Source organism: Neovison vison, chromosome 10 (genome assembly GCF_020171115.1).
Source record: "Neovison vison isolate M4711 chromosome 10, ASM_NN_V1, whole genome shotgun sequence".
NCBI classification, from domain to species: domain Eukaryota; kingdom Metazoa; phylum Chordata; class Mammalia; order Carnivora; family Mustelidae; genus Neogale; species Neogale vison.
The window spans coordinates 52,442,263-52,458,486 of record NC_058100.1 but is presented as its reverse complement, the minus strand read 5'-3'; the positions used below and the strand labels follow the sequence as shown (position 1 = coordinate 52,458,486).

The following is a 16,224-nucleotide window of genomic DNA, read 5'->3' as shown; positions in this document are numbered from 1 at the left end:
CTTCTAGTCATTGTTCAACTCCAACTGCCCCATGTGAAAACCTCCTCTTTTGAGGCTCATGCCCCCAATTTACTTCTTTTCCCCCCTTACCATCATCTGTGAACCCACCATTTTTTTTTTCTATTCAGTGAAAACTTTGGTACTTGTTTTTATCTTTCTCCTTCACACAGAGACCTGGCATGCTTCTGTATGAACTCAACATCTGCATGCCCAGTCTAACCACCACGGCTGCTCACTTCCTTGATCTGCTCATCCCTTGCTCCACCATGTTGATCATCTAGAACTTTTCTCCTACTGCTCTGTCCTTGTATTTCTTTCACTCAATTACTCCCGGTTCTCACTTTATCAACCTTGGTTGAGTCTCAAGTCTTTTCAATTCTCAGAAACCTCCCAAACCAGCTGCCTACCCTTGTTTACAGACCTCTATCCAGCTTAGATTTCATGATCAATAATTTCAGCTACTCCTTTGCCAATAATCTCAACTGCTTTGCACTGCTGTCCTTCCTATTTTGAAACACTTTCCTCTCGATGAATCCTACAGTTTACTCTGTCATCTCCTATACCACAGACAGAAAGTTCTGCAGAAGAAAATGGCAATTACATAGATTGCCATTACTCTAAGTATACCATCTCCAACTCAATTCTACCCTCCTCTACTCCCATGGCTTCCACTGACACAAATACTTGCAAATCTGTATCTGTAAGGCAGACCCCACGAGGTCTAGATTTTTGTATCTGACTACTAAACATCTCCGTCTGGATACATCAGAGGCATTTTCAAACTTGCTTGTCCACAATTGAACTCAGTCACCTTTGTTCCTTCACTGAGGGAATGACACTGCCGTTCACAGGGCTCATCTGGCCAACCCACACCAACATCCATCCTTTCCTCTTCTTCTTTTCACACCTCTCCATGTAATCAATCAATCTTGTTAATTCAATTTCTTAAATACTACTAGAGTTTATTTGTTTTATTCCCTAAATATAGATCTGAACACCCAATCCTTCTTTAAATCCTTTTAACAGTATCCTATCGCCTTAAGAATCAGATCTATACTTCAAAAGTTTTAGAAGTCCTTTTCAATCTGTCCCCTTTAACCTTTCCTATCTAATATCTTCTCCTTCTCCACTCTACCACACCAGGCTCCATAGTGAGTGATGTTTGGTTCAGTGAATGCAGACAGTCTTCTTGAGGTCTCTGTAATGATTCCATCCTCTTTAGAGAGCTAATGTCAACTTGTTCTTAAAATCCCAATTAGATGAACCCTGATATGTCTTTCCACAAATACTCCTATGTTATCTCTTCAGAGATTTAATTTTAATTAACTATTTAAAGTAAAGATATTTCTGCAGCAGCAGACTATACGTACTGTGTGACCAGTGTCTTTGCCTTTCTCATTAACTTCTCTATGCCTACCTGAGGCACAATGACTAGAACAGAGAGGCACACCCATAAATATTTTTTGTAATTCTGTCTTTGATGTCTCAACTTTCTCCCCCTATCATTTATTCTTATATCTACTGTATTTTGCTTTCCACTATTAAATTGATTTTCTTTAAGAGGCATTGGTCTCATTTATAAATTGCACTTTACAGTTTATGTCTAATTTCACTTTTCTACAACATGTGACATTATTCATTCATTCCCCTACCCATTCCTTGCCCATATTCTTCTTTCGGGTACACCATTGTCTTTTGTTTTGATGACACAAGTGTTTCCCTACTTCTTTCACTGCTTCTTCCAGTTTCTCATTTGTGTCTCTTTATCTGTCTTACCTGGTGAGAGTCATTCTACAGTACTCTTCTGTATACATTCTTCTTTTTCTCTAAGGGATCTCAACTTCCACATATATACTCATGTCTCTAATTTTATATTTTAACTCTTTTCTCTCTCTCTTCTAAATGATAGGCTTCTATTTCTGACTGCATGGTAGACAGCATCACATGGACACTCTACAGGTATCTTCAATACAGCATTGCAAAAATGAATTTCTCACATCATTTTCTAACTGATGATCCCTCCTAATTTTTCTCTTTTTCAACCTTTACTTGACAAAACCCAGTTCAATGTCTTGTCCATACTAGAAGTTATACAAATATTTTTCCCATTTGAAAGAAATGAGAAAGAAAGGGAAGAAGCAATGGAGGGAGAATAGGGGTGAGAAGAGGCAGGAACAGATGTTAATGATATATAAGTAATATACAGTAAATAAATGACCACCTAGTAAATTTTACTATTTAAAGGTAAGTTAATCCTTTTATAGGGTGAATAATAGCACTTCTCATAATCTTCCTTAAGAATTTTAGAATGATAATAATTTATAATTAACAAATCATTTTCTACATAAACACATGCTTTTAAAGACTTAAAACATATATTCCCCTCATTGGAATCAAATTATTTCCTCTACCTATTTTTATTTTAAAAATATGGTTTTGAATAAATTTAGAAATCAAAGAGAAATTTCAGCTCATTATCTCAATAGTTAAAAAGTTTAAACAAACACAATCAAAATTAAGAGGGCAATATGTTATAAATGAATTTAAAGAATGGATAAGGAAAATGTGGTCCATATACACTATGGAGTATTATGCCTCCATCAGAAAGGACGAATACCCAACTTTTGTAGCAACATGGATAGGACTGGAAGAGATTATGCTGAGTGAAATAAGTCAAACAGAGACAGTCAATTATCATATGGTTTCACTTACATGTGGAGCATAACAAATAGCATGGAGGACAAGGGGAGTTAGAAAGGAGTTGGGGGAAATTGGAAGGGGAGGTGAACCATGAGAGACTATGGACTCTGAAAAACAAGCTGAGGAGTTTGAAGGGGTAGAGGGGTGGGAGGTTGGGGTACCAGGTGGTGGGTATTATAGAGGGCACGGATTGCATGGAGCACTGGGTGTGGTGAAAAAATAATGAATACTGTTATGCTGAAAATAAATAAAAAATAAATTTTTTAAAAAAGAAGTAAATAAAATAAAGGTGGATATGCTGGAAATGGGAGTACTTTTTAACAATTAGCAGACAGTTGTAGCCAGGTAAAAGTTGTGATAATTCCTAAGCATTATCTTAATTGGTAACAAATGGTAGACTACCAAGTGAGGATGACTTTTCTCACTGGTCAGCACAGTAATCCCACCTCCCACCAAGGTGCTCCCACTCACACACAGAATCCATAGGCATGGTTTGGCCTTTTGACTTATTTCAATTGATCAAACCACCAACAGTTCATGGAGAAAGCCCAATCATTAGTCAATTATCATATGGCTTCACTTACTTGTGGAGCATAAGGAATAACATGGAGGACATTGGGAGATGGAGAGGAGAAATGAGTTGGAGGAAATCAGAGGGGGAGACAAACCATGAGAGACTGTAAACTCTGAAAACAAACTGAGGGTTTTGGAAGAGAGAAGGGGTAGTGGGTTGGGTGAGCCTGGTGGTGGGTATTACGGAGGACATGTATTGCATGGAGCCCTGGGTGCGGTGCATAAACAATGAATTTTGGAACACTGAATAAAATAAAATAAATATAAAATTAAATTAAATTGAAAAAAGAACATCCTGGTTGTAAGAACCAAAGAGTGTAAGCTCAGGCAGGAGAGTAGAACTGTTCTACCTGAAAATTACAATGACTAAAACCTGCAGGTTCTGGAAGTCTATCTATAATTGGTCTTAAATTAATTATATATAATCACACTTACCCCAAATGTTGACATTATAGTTTTTCTCAGTTTTTCCAGCAACATTTGTTGCCTCACAAGTGTAACGACCAGTGTCTTGAACTTGAGCCTCTTCAATCTAAAAACAAAACCATGCTTTGAAATTTTAGTTTCAATTTCATAATTGGAGTTTTTCTATTCATGTTATTTGTGACGACTTATTTTTTCATGAGTATTCTAAAGATTTTCAAACATATAGAAAAGAGAGAGAATAGTAAAATGTATGGCTATATGTCCATCACCCACATTCAACATTTAAATCAAGATTCAACAATTTTCATCTATGTCATACTTTGTTTTAATCTAATTAATATTAGTGACTGAAGGTTTAGAAGGGGCTTTTAAATATAATGAGACAAAATTCAGATTAAATGGCAATAAAAATCACAATTGATTTGTGAATAAGTTACTTAGGGTTTTAAAATAGATAACCTTTATATATTTAGGATATTGTTCAGTAAAATAACACCTTTATTGTTCATTTATTAAATGTCTTCTCCCTATATGGTTTATAAACTTCTGTTTTAGAAAAAACTTTTTTTTCCCCAATTTATTTATTTTCAGAAAAACAGTATTCATTATTTTTTCACCACACCCAGTGCTCCATGTAAGCCGTGCCCTCTATAATACCCACCACCTGGTACCCCAACCTCCCACTCCCCTGCCACTTCAAACCCCTCAGACTGTTTTTCAGAGTCCATAGTCTCTCATGGTTCACCTCCCCTCCCAATTTACCCAAATTCCCTACTCCTCTCTAACGTCCCTTGTCCTCCATGCTATTTGTTATGCTCCACAAATAAGTGAAACCATATGATAATTGACTCTCTCTGCTTGACTTATTTCACTCAGCATAATCTCTTCCAGTCCCGTCCATGTTGCTACAAAAGTTGGGTATTCATCCTTTTTGATGGAGGCATAATACTCCATAGTGTATATGGACCACATCTTCCTTATCCATTCATCCGTTGAAGGGCATCTTGGTTCTTTCCATAGTTTGGCGACTGTGGCCATTGCTGCTATAAACATTGGGGTACAGGTGGCCCTCCTTTTCACGACATCTGTATCTTTGGGGTAAATACCCAGGAGTGCAATTGCAGGGTCGTAGGGAAACTCTATTTTTAATTTCTTGAGGAATCTCCACACTGTTCTCCAAAGAGGCTGCACCAACTTGCATTCCCACCAACAGTGGAAGAGGGTTCCCCTTTCTCCACATCCTCTCCAACACATGTTGTTTCCTGTTTTGTTAATTTTGGCCATTCTAACTGGTGTAAGGTGATATCTCAATGTGGTTTTAATTTGAATCTCCCTGAGGGCTAATGACGATGAGCATTTTTTCATGTGTCTGATAACCCACACGAAACAGACAAACACATCAAAAAATGGGCAGAAGATATGAACAGACACTTCTCCAATCAAGACATACAAATGGTTATTAGAAAAAACTTTTATTTCAATTCTAGTTGGTTAACCTACAGTGCAATATTGGTTTTAGGAGTAAAATTCAGTGATTCATCACCTACATACAACACCCAGTGCTCATCATAACAAGTGTCCTCCTTACCTCCATTACCCATCTAGCCCATTCCCACCCACTTCCTTCCAACAACCCTCAATTTATTATCTATCTTTAAGGAGTTTCTAGTGGTTTGTTTCTCTCTCTCTCATTTCCCCCCTCTCATATGTTCATCTGGTTTGTTTCTTAAATGGTACTTATGGGTGAAATAATATATTTGTCTTTCTCTGACTGACTTATTTCACTTAGCATAATACATTCTATCTCCATCCACATTGCTGCAAATGGCCAGATTTCATTCTTTTTGATGGCTGAGTAATATTCCATCGTGTAGATTGCCAGATCTTCCTTACCCATTCATCAGTTGATGGACATTTGGGCTCTTTCCATAGTCTAGCTACTTTGATAGTGCTGCTATAAACAGTGGGGTGCATGTACTTTTTCGAATCCACATTTTTGTATCCTTTGGGTAAATACCCAGTAGTGCAATTACTGGATCATAGGGTAGCTCTATTTTTAATTTTCTTTTTTTTTTTTAATTTTTTTTTTATTTTTAACTTTCTGAGGAACCTCCATACTGTTTTCCAGAGTGGCTGCACCAGTTTGCATTCTCATCAATAGTGTAAGAGGGTTCCCCTTTCTCCACATCCTTGTCAATACATTTTATTTCCTGCGTTGTTAGTTTTCGCCATTCTCACAGGTGTGAGGCAATACCTCATTGCAGTTTTGATTGACATTTCCCTGATGATGAGTGATACTGAGCATCTTTTCACGTGTCTATTAGCCATCTGGATGTCTTCTTTGGAAGAATATCTATTCATGTCTTCTGCCTATATCTTAACTGGATTATTTGCTTTTGGGTGTTGAGTTTTGTTTTTTTGTTTGTTTGTTTGGTTTTGTTTTTAAGATGTTTTTTTATTTATTTGTTGGAGAGAGAGAACATAAGCAGGGCAAGCGCCAGGCAGAAGAAGTAGGCTCCCCACTAAGCACAGAGCCCAATGTGGGACTGGGATCATGACCCAAGCTGAAGGCAGACGCTTAACTTACTGAGCCAACCAGGCATTCCTAAGTTACATCAGCTCCTTATATATTTTGGATACTAAACCTTTATCAGGTATGTCATTTGCAAATATTTTCTCCCATTCCATAGGTTACCTTTTAATTTTGTTGATGTTTTCCTTCAATGTGCAGAAGCTTTTTATCTTGATGAAATCCCAGTAGTTCATTTTTGCTTTTGTTTCCCCTGCCTCCAGTGACTTATCTAGTAAGAAGTTGCTATGGAGGCAGCTGTGGGTCTGACCCTTGGTTTTGGCTCATGTAATGATCTCAGGGTCATGAGATTGAGCCCCACATTCGGTTTTGTGCTCAGTAGGGGTCTGCTTGGGATCCTCTCCCTCTCTGTCTTCCTCGGCTGCTCCCCACCTCAAATAAATATTAATCTTAAAAAAAAAAAAAAGAAGTTGCTGTAGCTGAGATCAAACAGGTCCCTCCCTGTGTTCTCCTCAAGGGTTTTGATGGTTTCTTGTCTCACATTTAGGTCTTTCATCCATTTGAATTTACTTTTGCGTACGATGTAAGTGGTCCAGTTTCATTCTTCTGCATGTTACTGTCCAGTTCCCCAACACCATTTGCTGAAAAGACTTTTTTCCATTGGATATTCTGTCCCGTTTTTTTCAAAGATTAGTTGATCTTATAGTTCTGGATCCATTTCTGGGTTTTCTATTCTGTTCCATTGATCTATGTGTCTATTTTTTTTAAATTTATTTTTTATTTATTTTCAGCATAACAGTATTCATTATTTTTTTACCACACCCAGTGCTCCATGCAATCCGTGCCCTCTATAATACCCACCACCTGGTACCCCAACCTCCCACCCCCCGCCCCTTCAAAACCCTCAGATTGTTGTTCAGAGTCTATAGTCTTTCATGGTTCACCCCCCCTTCCAATTTCCCAGAGCTCCCTTCTCCTCTCTAACTCCCCATGTCCTCCATGCTATTTGTTATGCTCCACAAGTAAGTGTAACCATATGATAATTGACTGTCTCTGCTTGACTTAGTTCACTAAGCATAATCTCTTCCAGTCCTGTCCATGTTGCTACAAAAGTTGGGTATTCGTCCTTTCTGATGGAGGCATAATACTCCATAGTGTATATGGACCACATCTTCCTTATCCATTCGTCCATTGAAGGGCTCTTGGTTCTTTCCACAGTTTTTGTGCCAGTCCCATACAGTTTTGATGACTACAGATTCATAATATAGCTTGAAGTTCAGAATTCTGATGCCTCCAGCTTTGCTTTGCTTTTTCAGGACTGCTTTGGCTATTTGGGGTCTTTTGTGGTTCCATCCAAATTTTAAGATTGTTTATCCAAGCTCTGTGAAAAAAGCTGGTGATATTTTGATAGGGATTGCATGAGATGTGTAGATACCTTTGTGTAGCAGAGATGTTTTAACAATGTTTGTTCTTCCAATCCATGAGCGTGGAATGTTTTCCATTTTCTTTGTGTCCTCTTCAATTTCCTTCCTAAGTGTTTTATATGTCTCAGAGTACAGATCTTTTACCTCTTTGGTTAGGTTTATCCTTAGGTATCTTATGATTTTGGGTGCAGTTGCAAATGTGACTGATTCCTTGATTTCTTGTTGTGCTGTTTCATTATTGATGTATAGAAATGCAACAGACATCTGCACACTGATTTTATATCTTACAACTTTGTTGAATTCATGCATTAGTTCTAGCTATTTTTGGTGGAGTCTTCTGGGTTTTCTACACAAAGTATCATGTCACCTATGAATAGTGAAATTTTGACTTCTTCCTTCCCCATTTGGATGACTTTTATTTCTTTTTGTTGTTTGATTGCTGAGACTAGACTTACAGTACTATGTTAAGTAGTAATAGCAAGAGTGGACATCCTTGTCTTGTTCCTGACCAGAGGGAAATGTTCTGTTTTTCTCCACTGAGGATGATATTAGCTGTGCATCTTTTGTATATGACCTCTGTGATTTTGAGGTATGTTTCATTTATCTCTACTTTGTTGAGGGTTTTTTAATCAAGAAAAGATGCTGTATTTTGTCAAATGCTTTCTCTGCATTTATTGACAGGATCTTATCCTTTCTTTTATTAATCTGGTGTACCACATTGATTGATTTGTGAATATTGAACCACCCCTGAAGCCCAGAAATAAATCCCACTTGGTCATGGTGAATGACACTTTTAATCTACTATTGAATTTGATTTGCTAGTATTTTATCAGGAATTTTTGCATCTATGTTCACCAGGGATATTGGCCTGTAATTCTCCTTTTTTAAAAAATAGAAATTCAAATACTTAACACATAATGTATTATTTGTTTCAGGGGTACGGGTCTGTGATTCACCCCCCTTCCCTCCACCCCCTCCACCCCCCTTCCCTCCTTTCCTATGATTAAGAGTGTCTTATGGTTTGTCTCCTTCTCTGGTTTTGTCTTTTTCATTTCTTCCTCTCTTCCCCTATGATCCTCCTTGTCTTTTAAATTCCTCACATCAGTGAGAGCATATGATAATTGTCTTTCTCTGACTGACTTATTTTGCTTAACATAATACCCTTTAGTTCCATTCATGTCATTGTAAATAGCAATATTTCTTTTTTTGATGGATGTTCAATATTCCATTGTGTGTATGTGTGTGTGTGTGTGTGTGTGTATACCACATTTATCCATTTATCTGTTGATGGATATCTGGGCTCCACATATATATACAAATATTATATATATAGTATAATTCTTATATATATGTTTTATATATGTGTAATTGTTATATATCTATGTTATAGATATATGTTAAATATCTATGTTATAGATATATGTGATATATATCTATGTTATCATAGTTATATTATGTATCTAAATATATAATACATCATTGTAATATATTATATACAAATATGCAATTGTACAATTCATATATATGTCACATATATATGAATATATATATATGAATGGAGTATTATACACACACACACACACACACACATATATATGAATGGAATGTTATTCAGCCATAAACAAGGATGAAATCTGGCCATTTGCAACAACATGTATGTAGCTAGAGAGTATAACATTAAACTATGTAAGTCCTTCAGAGAAAGAGAAATACCAAATGAGTTCATTTATATGTGAAATTTAAGAAACAAAACAAATGAATAAAGGGGGAAAAGAGAAAGAGAAACAAACCAAGAGACAGGCTCTTAAGCACAGAGAGCAAACTGACGGTTACCACAGGAGAGGTGGGTGGAGAGATGGTAAAACAGGTGAAGGGGATGAAGGAGGGCAGTTGTTGTGATGAGCGGTGGGTGTGGCATGTAAGTAATGAATCACTATTATCACAATATTGTACACCTGAAACTAATACAACACTAATGTTAACTACACTGGAATTAAAATAAAAACTTTATAAAAAAACACATTCCTTGCCAAGTGTGTTGCAGGCAAAATGAAACAGTAAGAATCTACTACTTTACCTGGATGAAGATGTGCATGAATCATTTTGGGAAATGCACTGGTAAGACAGTTTTAACTGACTGGTTTTGTCTGAGTTTTGTACAAGTTTTTATTTCCATGCGGTCCTCCCTGCACACCCCTCAGTGGGACCTGCACACTTCAGGGTGCCTGGCCAGCCTCTATGGCAGAGATTAAATAGATCCCAGGATTTCTTCACCCTCACCTTTCTTCTGGCTTCCCAAACCTATTGAGATCTGCGCTCTAAAGGAATCAACTTCTATACTCTGAAATTTGCGAAGACGTTTCTAATCACACATAGCTGTCCCCTCCCAGTGCTGGGATTTGTGTCCATATAATTGTCTCCCTCTGTCATTTGGTCAGAGCCGGGGTTTGAAAATACTATCCGTTGATTTCTAGAGCTCTGGGTCTGCTTCTGAGCATGGCCAGTGCTTTTTGCTTTTCTCCCCCTAGACAGCTCAACTGACTTATCCTACTTTCCTCCATCAGTTATTCCAGCCTTTTCTTGTTCACCTAGCTCCACTAGTACAGGTCATAATTCCTAAAGTTTCTACTTGGTTGCCTCTAACACACTTCATACTCCCTCCCATTCTCTCCCACACTTCTGCTCTCCTTATATAAGCTTCTCAGCTTCCTATGTGCTGATACCATTATCCATTTCTCAAGACTCCATTTGTTTGCCACCAATAACCTTTCTTTACCAAAAGGCTATGTGGCATAGGGGTTAGTAGCATGAGTTTTAAATCTATATTCCCTGTATTCAAATCCCATTTCTGAGACTTAGTAACTGTGGGACGATTACCTAGCCATTCTTCCAGTTTCTCAATAGGGTTATTATGAGGAATTTATAAACACGCCAGTGGCTTATTGACTTCCTGAACACTAATTCTTTGCATTTTTTATTTTTTTAAGATTATTTATTTATTTACTTTTTTTTTTTTTTTTTTTTTTTTGAGAGGAAAGGGAGAGAGAGAGGGCAAGCAAGAGCACAAGAGCAGGGGGAAGAAGCAGACTTGCTGCTGAACAGGGAACTGGACTCAGGGCTTGATCCCAGGACCCTGAGATCATGACCTGAGCTGAAGACAGATGCTTAACCTACTGAGCCACCGAGGTGTCCCCTGAATCCCCATTCTTTAAACTGGTAATGTTAGCTCTTATTCTTATCTATACAAAAAAAGCCAAGTAGCCTTTCAAGATTTCCGGGCAACCGCAGTCTCTCACCTTTCTCTATTCTAGAATGTGTTACCTGTACCATCCTAATAGTAACTAACTCACACTTACAGTACTTCTGCATTTTCAATGGAACTCTTAGTTTTCATATATTTATGCAAAATTGGAGGAAACGGAGGGTAGGAAATGTGTCTATTTTTCACATTTTATTCAGAATACCTAGAATGGGTGTTTATTTGCTGAGTGGTTGAATGACTAAAAATGAAGCATCCGTTAGAATAGTTCCATAATACTTTCCCAGAAGTATTTTGGATGGTTTCTGGCTACAAATATGGATAGATAAATAACTAAATCTTACTAAGCATAAAATTTTAAAATATTATAAACCTCATTAATAAAAGAGTACCTACAATTTTACAAGATGAAATTAGTAGAACATCTGTAGACAGGCAAGTTTAAAATCAAAGCCATGAGCTTAGGAATAATACAAGAAAAATTAAATGAATCTCTAGCCTTACCTTTAACACACTTCCATTTTCAGAGATACTGAGGCCTGGTTTCTTCAGCAAGGGGCGGCCATCCTTCAACCAAGTCAAAGTAGGTGCGGGGATAGCATCACTCTGACACAGTAGCTCCACAGCTTGGCTAATGAGGACAGAGATGTTCTGTTCTTCTCCCATAATATTCGGAGGAACTAAGTGAAAGAAACATTTTCCCTCAGGATAAGACAGGCCAGCTCACTGCTTATCTTGAAGTTATTTACCGAATAATTTATTAGTTCTTTTAAGATGTAGGATCACAATAATCCTAACATACCCTCTTCGCATCATTTGGTTCAGAATGAAATATTAAGAAATCACTGATTAATATGTTCTCATTGAACAGAAATACCTTTCACCTTAAGAAGTTTTAGAACTGGACGTTCTCACCAAGTGCCTATTTCAGAAACTTTTTGAATGAGGTGTTACTGCTTAATATTTCCAAAGCAATAAATTACTCGTGAAGCATTTTGGAAATAACAATAATTAAAAGCATATATACTTTTGATAATTTAAAAATATTTTTTGCCAAAGAAAATAAATTTTATCAACATGGAGGCAAAATAAAAAAAAAAGAGACCACCTGGTCCCACCTCACAGTATGTAAACCATGAAGTAGGTGACAGACAATGACTTATTTGAAATAATGTAACTAATTTGTGGCAAAGCTAGGAGTCTTCTGATGTGCAGTTTAGAGCTCTTTTTGGTTTTCCATGATGCCTTGTCAGCTTTCTATGGAATAAAGACCCTGTGGGATAACTGACACAAAAAAGAACAAAATGAACGCCCTGGCCAGCTGTCTAACATACAATTACATAAAAAGAGGAAATGAGTTGAAATTTTAATGAGATTAAAATTAGAATCCCCTGGCTATCAAGCTTGTCAGATGCTGAAATGTGTTCTTGGAAAAGTCTAAGGAATCTCCTTCCCTTGGGTGTATTAAAATATAGAGTAAACAATCATTTGTCTCAGATGGTTTAGGTACAGTCCTGCCAAGAATGAGAGGGTGGGCTCCGTAACTTCTCAAGGACTCTTTCAGGACTGTATTTATAATAATTCAAAACCCACAAACTCACAATGAAATCAGGCCCGTTATAAAAGGGCCACTCTGAAAAAAACAGAGAGGAATTTCCTTGGCCATTTCTCACCAAATCCCATAACTAGTCAGGATTGTAGGCAATGTACCATATTCATAGTGTTTTCCTCTCTTGATAAGAAAGGTTAAGCTGCACTGAAATGAATCCTAAGGGACTTTCCAAATGCCTTGATAGAAACAAGATTTTTGTGGTAAGGATCGTTATTTTGGTTTCTGAGCCACTGTTTCAGGCTGGATCCTGCAGCATGTGGGAAAATGACAATGAATGCAATAGGCTTTGACGACTAACACTGCCGTTCTGCAACCAGGAGGTTTCTCTATGGAGGGAAAGGCATATACACTAAAGGCCACTTTCTTGTACTGTTTCCGGATGCAGCACCTGTGCTGTATCCACAGGAACTGATGTCATGATACAGAGAAATGCCATGCGCCATCGCTGCAATAGACTAATGGAGCATTTAGGCAGAGATTCCTAATGTCCTTCTGCTCCATTTAACGGCACATACAGACTTCTGGCTCTCGATAAGCTTAGAGTAATCTATGGGGGAACAGAAAACAGTGGGATTGTTTTTAATATGTGACACATTAGGTAAAAGATATATAACCAACCTGTCTGAGATTAAAACTGCTAAAATATTAGCAAAATCAGCACCATTAGTACTGTTTTCTAAGATATTACATTATGAAAGATAATATGTTTTCTAAGATATTATAAAAAATTAAGATACATTCACCAATCTTAGCACAGAAAGCCCTAAATAAAATAGCCCAACATTTAACAGCTTGCACATAATTTCAAGTAAAGTCTGGTCTCAGTGGACAAAAAGTACCGTAACTGCATAAAAATATATTTATCTTAGAGTATTTATAGAATTTACAAAAGAGCATGGATTCTTTGTGACTACTTGTAGAAGTAAAAGTCAGAAATAATTCAAGAAAGGAGAATGCTAATTTATTTCCAAATATTTTCCCTCCAATTATTTTTCTTTATGGCTAAATGAGTTGAATCAAGTTCAAAAGGAAACCAGACTTTTTTTTTTTTCAAATTGAGAGGAAAAAATGCAAAAACAATAGAGTATTTGTTTCTAAAGGAACATAAATTAAAGCCAATCTAATTATAGCTGAAGGTATATATTACTGAAACGCATCTATGTTTTCTGTCCTTTCATTTCCAACTTTTTGTTTAGTCTGAGAAGAGAAAAGCCTCTACCCTTTAGATCTCAGCTTCCTTAGATGTTATCCTTACTGAGCTTTGTGGTTATATTGCTTAGGAAGGGGCGGGGGGTATCATGTCTGATTCTCATTCTATGCCTTACACTTGTTAAATTCAATTATCAACATCAGTGCTGCCGCAGGGTTACACTCAAGTTCCTGGAACACATGTGGTCTCTAAGACAGTTCTCTGAGCTTAGATTCAAAGTAAAGGTACAGGAAACTCTACCATTTAAAAACCGAATTCTCTCGTTTTAGCACCTCAGAATATGGTAAAACATACCCTGAATTTATACTAAGGGGAAATATTTTAATGAACTACTCTTGCAATTGTAGGGAAAGCTATTTTAACCACTGTCTACTCTTCTTATCACCCCCATACTCTACAATGTCAATCTGAAGGGAATTGGCCACTGGAAATGAATACTTATTAGATTCCAATGAGACTCCAGATTGTCAAAGTTACTACTACAAACATAGGAATATAATATATGCAAATAACACTAAGAGGGGAGCAGAAATTGGAAACTAATTTCGGATTATGAGTCAGAAATTTTACAGTTCTTTAATTGCTTGCTGGGCATCTGTATTTCAAATGCTAAGTATAGGTAAATGTTGGCTAACCATCTGACTGTTATAACAGGGAAGATCCCAGTTTTCAGACCAAAAGAGTGGTAGAGAAATGCCTTGGCAGGGCTCCTGGGTGGCTCAGTGCATTAAGCCTCTGCCTTCGACTCAGGATGGCTCAGGTCATGATCTCAGGGTCCTGGGATGGAGCCCAGCATTGGGCTCTCTGCTCAGCAGGGAGCCTGCTTCCCCTCCCCCTCTGCCTGCCTCCCCCATCAAATAAATAAATAAAATCTTTGGAAACTGCCTTGGCAAATGATAAAAAATAGTGATGTGCGTTTTTATGACTCCTGGAAAAGATAGCAAGGCTCTTTCGTCTCTCTGGTATACTTTTGACACTAACCCATGTAGAAAGAGAAGGAGCCAATTCCAGATTTTCAGTTCTGACTAAAACCCAGCAAATACCCCTCTGCTTGCTAATTATTGAAGGAGCTTTTGTATCACAGACTTAGATTGACTGATGAATCATTCTCTAAGGATATTTCACATTGTCAGCATTCCAATTCTCCACAAGACATAAAAATGACCCAATTAGATTTAAGCGAAGGAACAGACTACCTGGGGTTGGGCATTTTAGTCCCATCTGTTATCTCTGACACAGCACTAGCAAAGCTGAAGGCTGGAGGAGGACCCATGTCAATTGCAGAAGCAATACAAAAGAGGGAACATAGAGAGCCCGTTAGTAGTTTACTGATGTCAGCTGGGATTTTCAAGATTCATTAGACATGTAAGTTAGCCATGTTGTAACAGGATTTTTTTTTTAATTAAAAAACTAAGATTTTGGGGCGCCTGGGTGGCTCAGTGGGTTAAAGCCTCTGCTTTCGGCTCAGGTCATGATCCCAGGGTCCTGGGATCGAGCCCCGCATCGGGCTCTCTGCTCAGCGGGGAGCCTGCTTCCCCCTCTCTCTCTCTGCCTGCCTCTCTGCCTGCTTGTGATCTCTGTCTGTCAAATAAATAAATAAAATCTTTAAAAAAAAACCTGGGATTTTAAGTTACTTGTGATTGTTACATTTACTTTTGGCAAACTTAGAAAGAGGAGTCAACCCACATGGTCTGGAGATTAAATATATATATATATAGATAGATATATATATTTATATATACACACACACATGCATATATATGTATATATAAGTGTGTATATATATACACACATATAGAATAGGAGTGAACTACTTGGAAGTCAGGCGGGACTAGGATTGTACACGTGAAACTAATATAACCCTGTATGTTAATTATACTGGAATTGACATAGAAAAAGCCCAGATACTCTTGGTGGGGCCACGAAGAAACAATTCCATTACTCCATGACCAAGGGATATAATGCAAATAAGATGAAAAAAGTCTAAAACAGCTCTAAATGCAACGTTAAACTAAAATGTGGAATGAAAAACACATCCTATGAATGGAGGCCAATTAGAACTGAACTTTGTTCAGGAGGACTTCTGCTGTGATAGAATTAGACATTTCCTTTTGTACCTTATAGCTGTATCATAGGTAGGAAAAAACCTCAAATTTTCTCTAAATTTATGTCTAACTTTTGCTTCCCAAATAGCCTTTAATTCATAGACATAGTATTGACTAAAAAATATACTGATTATAAATATAAAAGTAAAAAATTCAAGGCTTTGAGTAGAATAGCTCAAGAAAGCTACTTGAACAAATTCTCCCTTTAGTGAAAAGATTATATCTTCTAAATTGCTAAGCTGCTCTTCATAGTCATGTTCTTCAGAGTTTTCTATGAAACCAACACCTAGCATTTTAACTTCTCAGAACATTAAGAAAGGAAAATCAGACAAAGTCAACTATAAAGCAGAAGGGTAGAATTTGATTTGAAACGATACTGTAAAAC

General features: G+C 37.2%; 1 protein-coding gene across 2 annotated transcripts in view; it reads right to left on the bottom strand.

The window, feature by feature from the left end:
* HMCN1 (hemicentin 1) overlaps window positions 1-16,224 on the bottom strand; it is a 470,681-nt gene that overhangs the window by 140,905 nt on the left and 313,552 nt on the right. For both annotated transcript variants that reach the window (XM_044267297.1, XM_044267296.1), the window contains 2 exons: window positions 11,417-11,592; window positions 3,709-3,805 (listed from right to left, as the gene is read on the bottom strand). In XM_044267297.1, coding sequence (XP_044123232.1) covers window positions 3,709-3,805; window positions 11,417-11,592 — 273 coding nt within the window. The remainder of the gene's footprint in view (window positions 1-3,708; window positions 3,806-11,416; window positions 11,593-16,224) is intronic.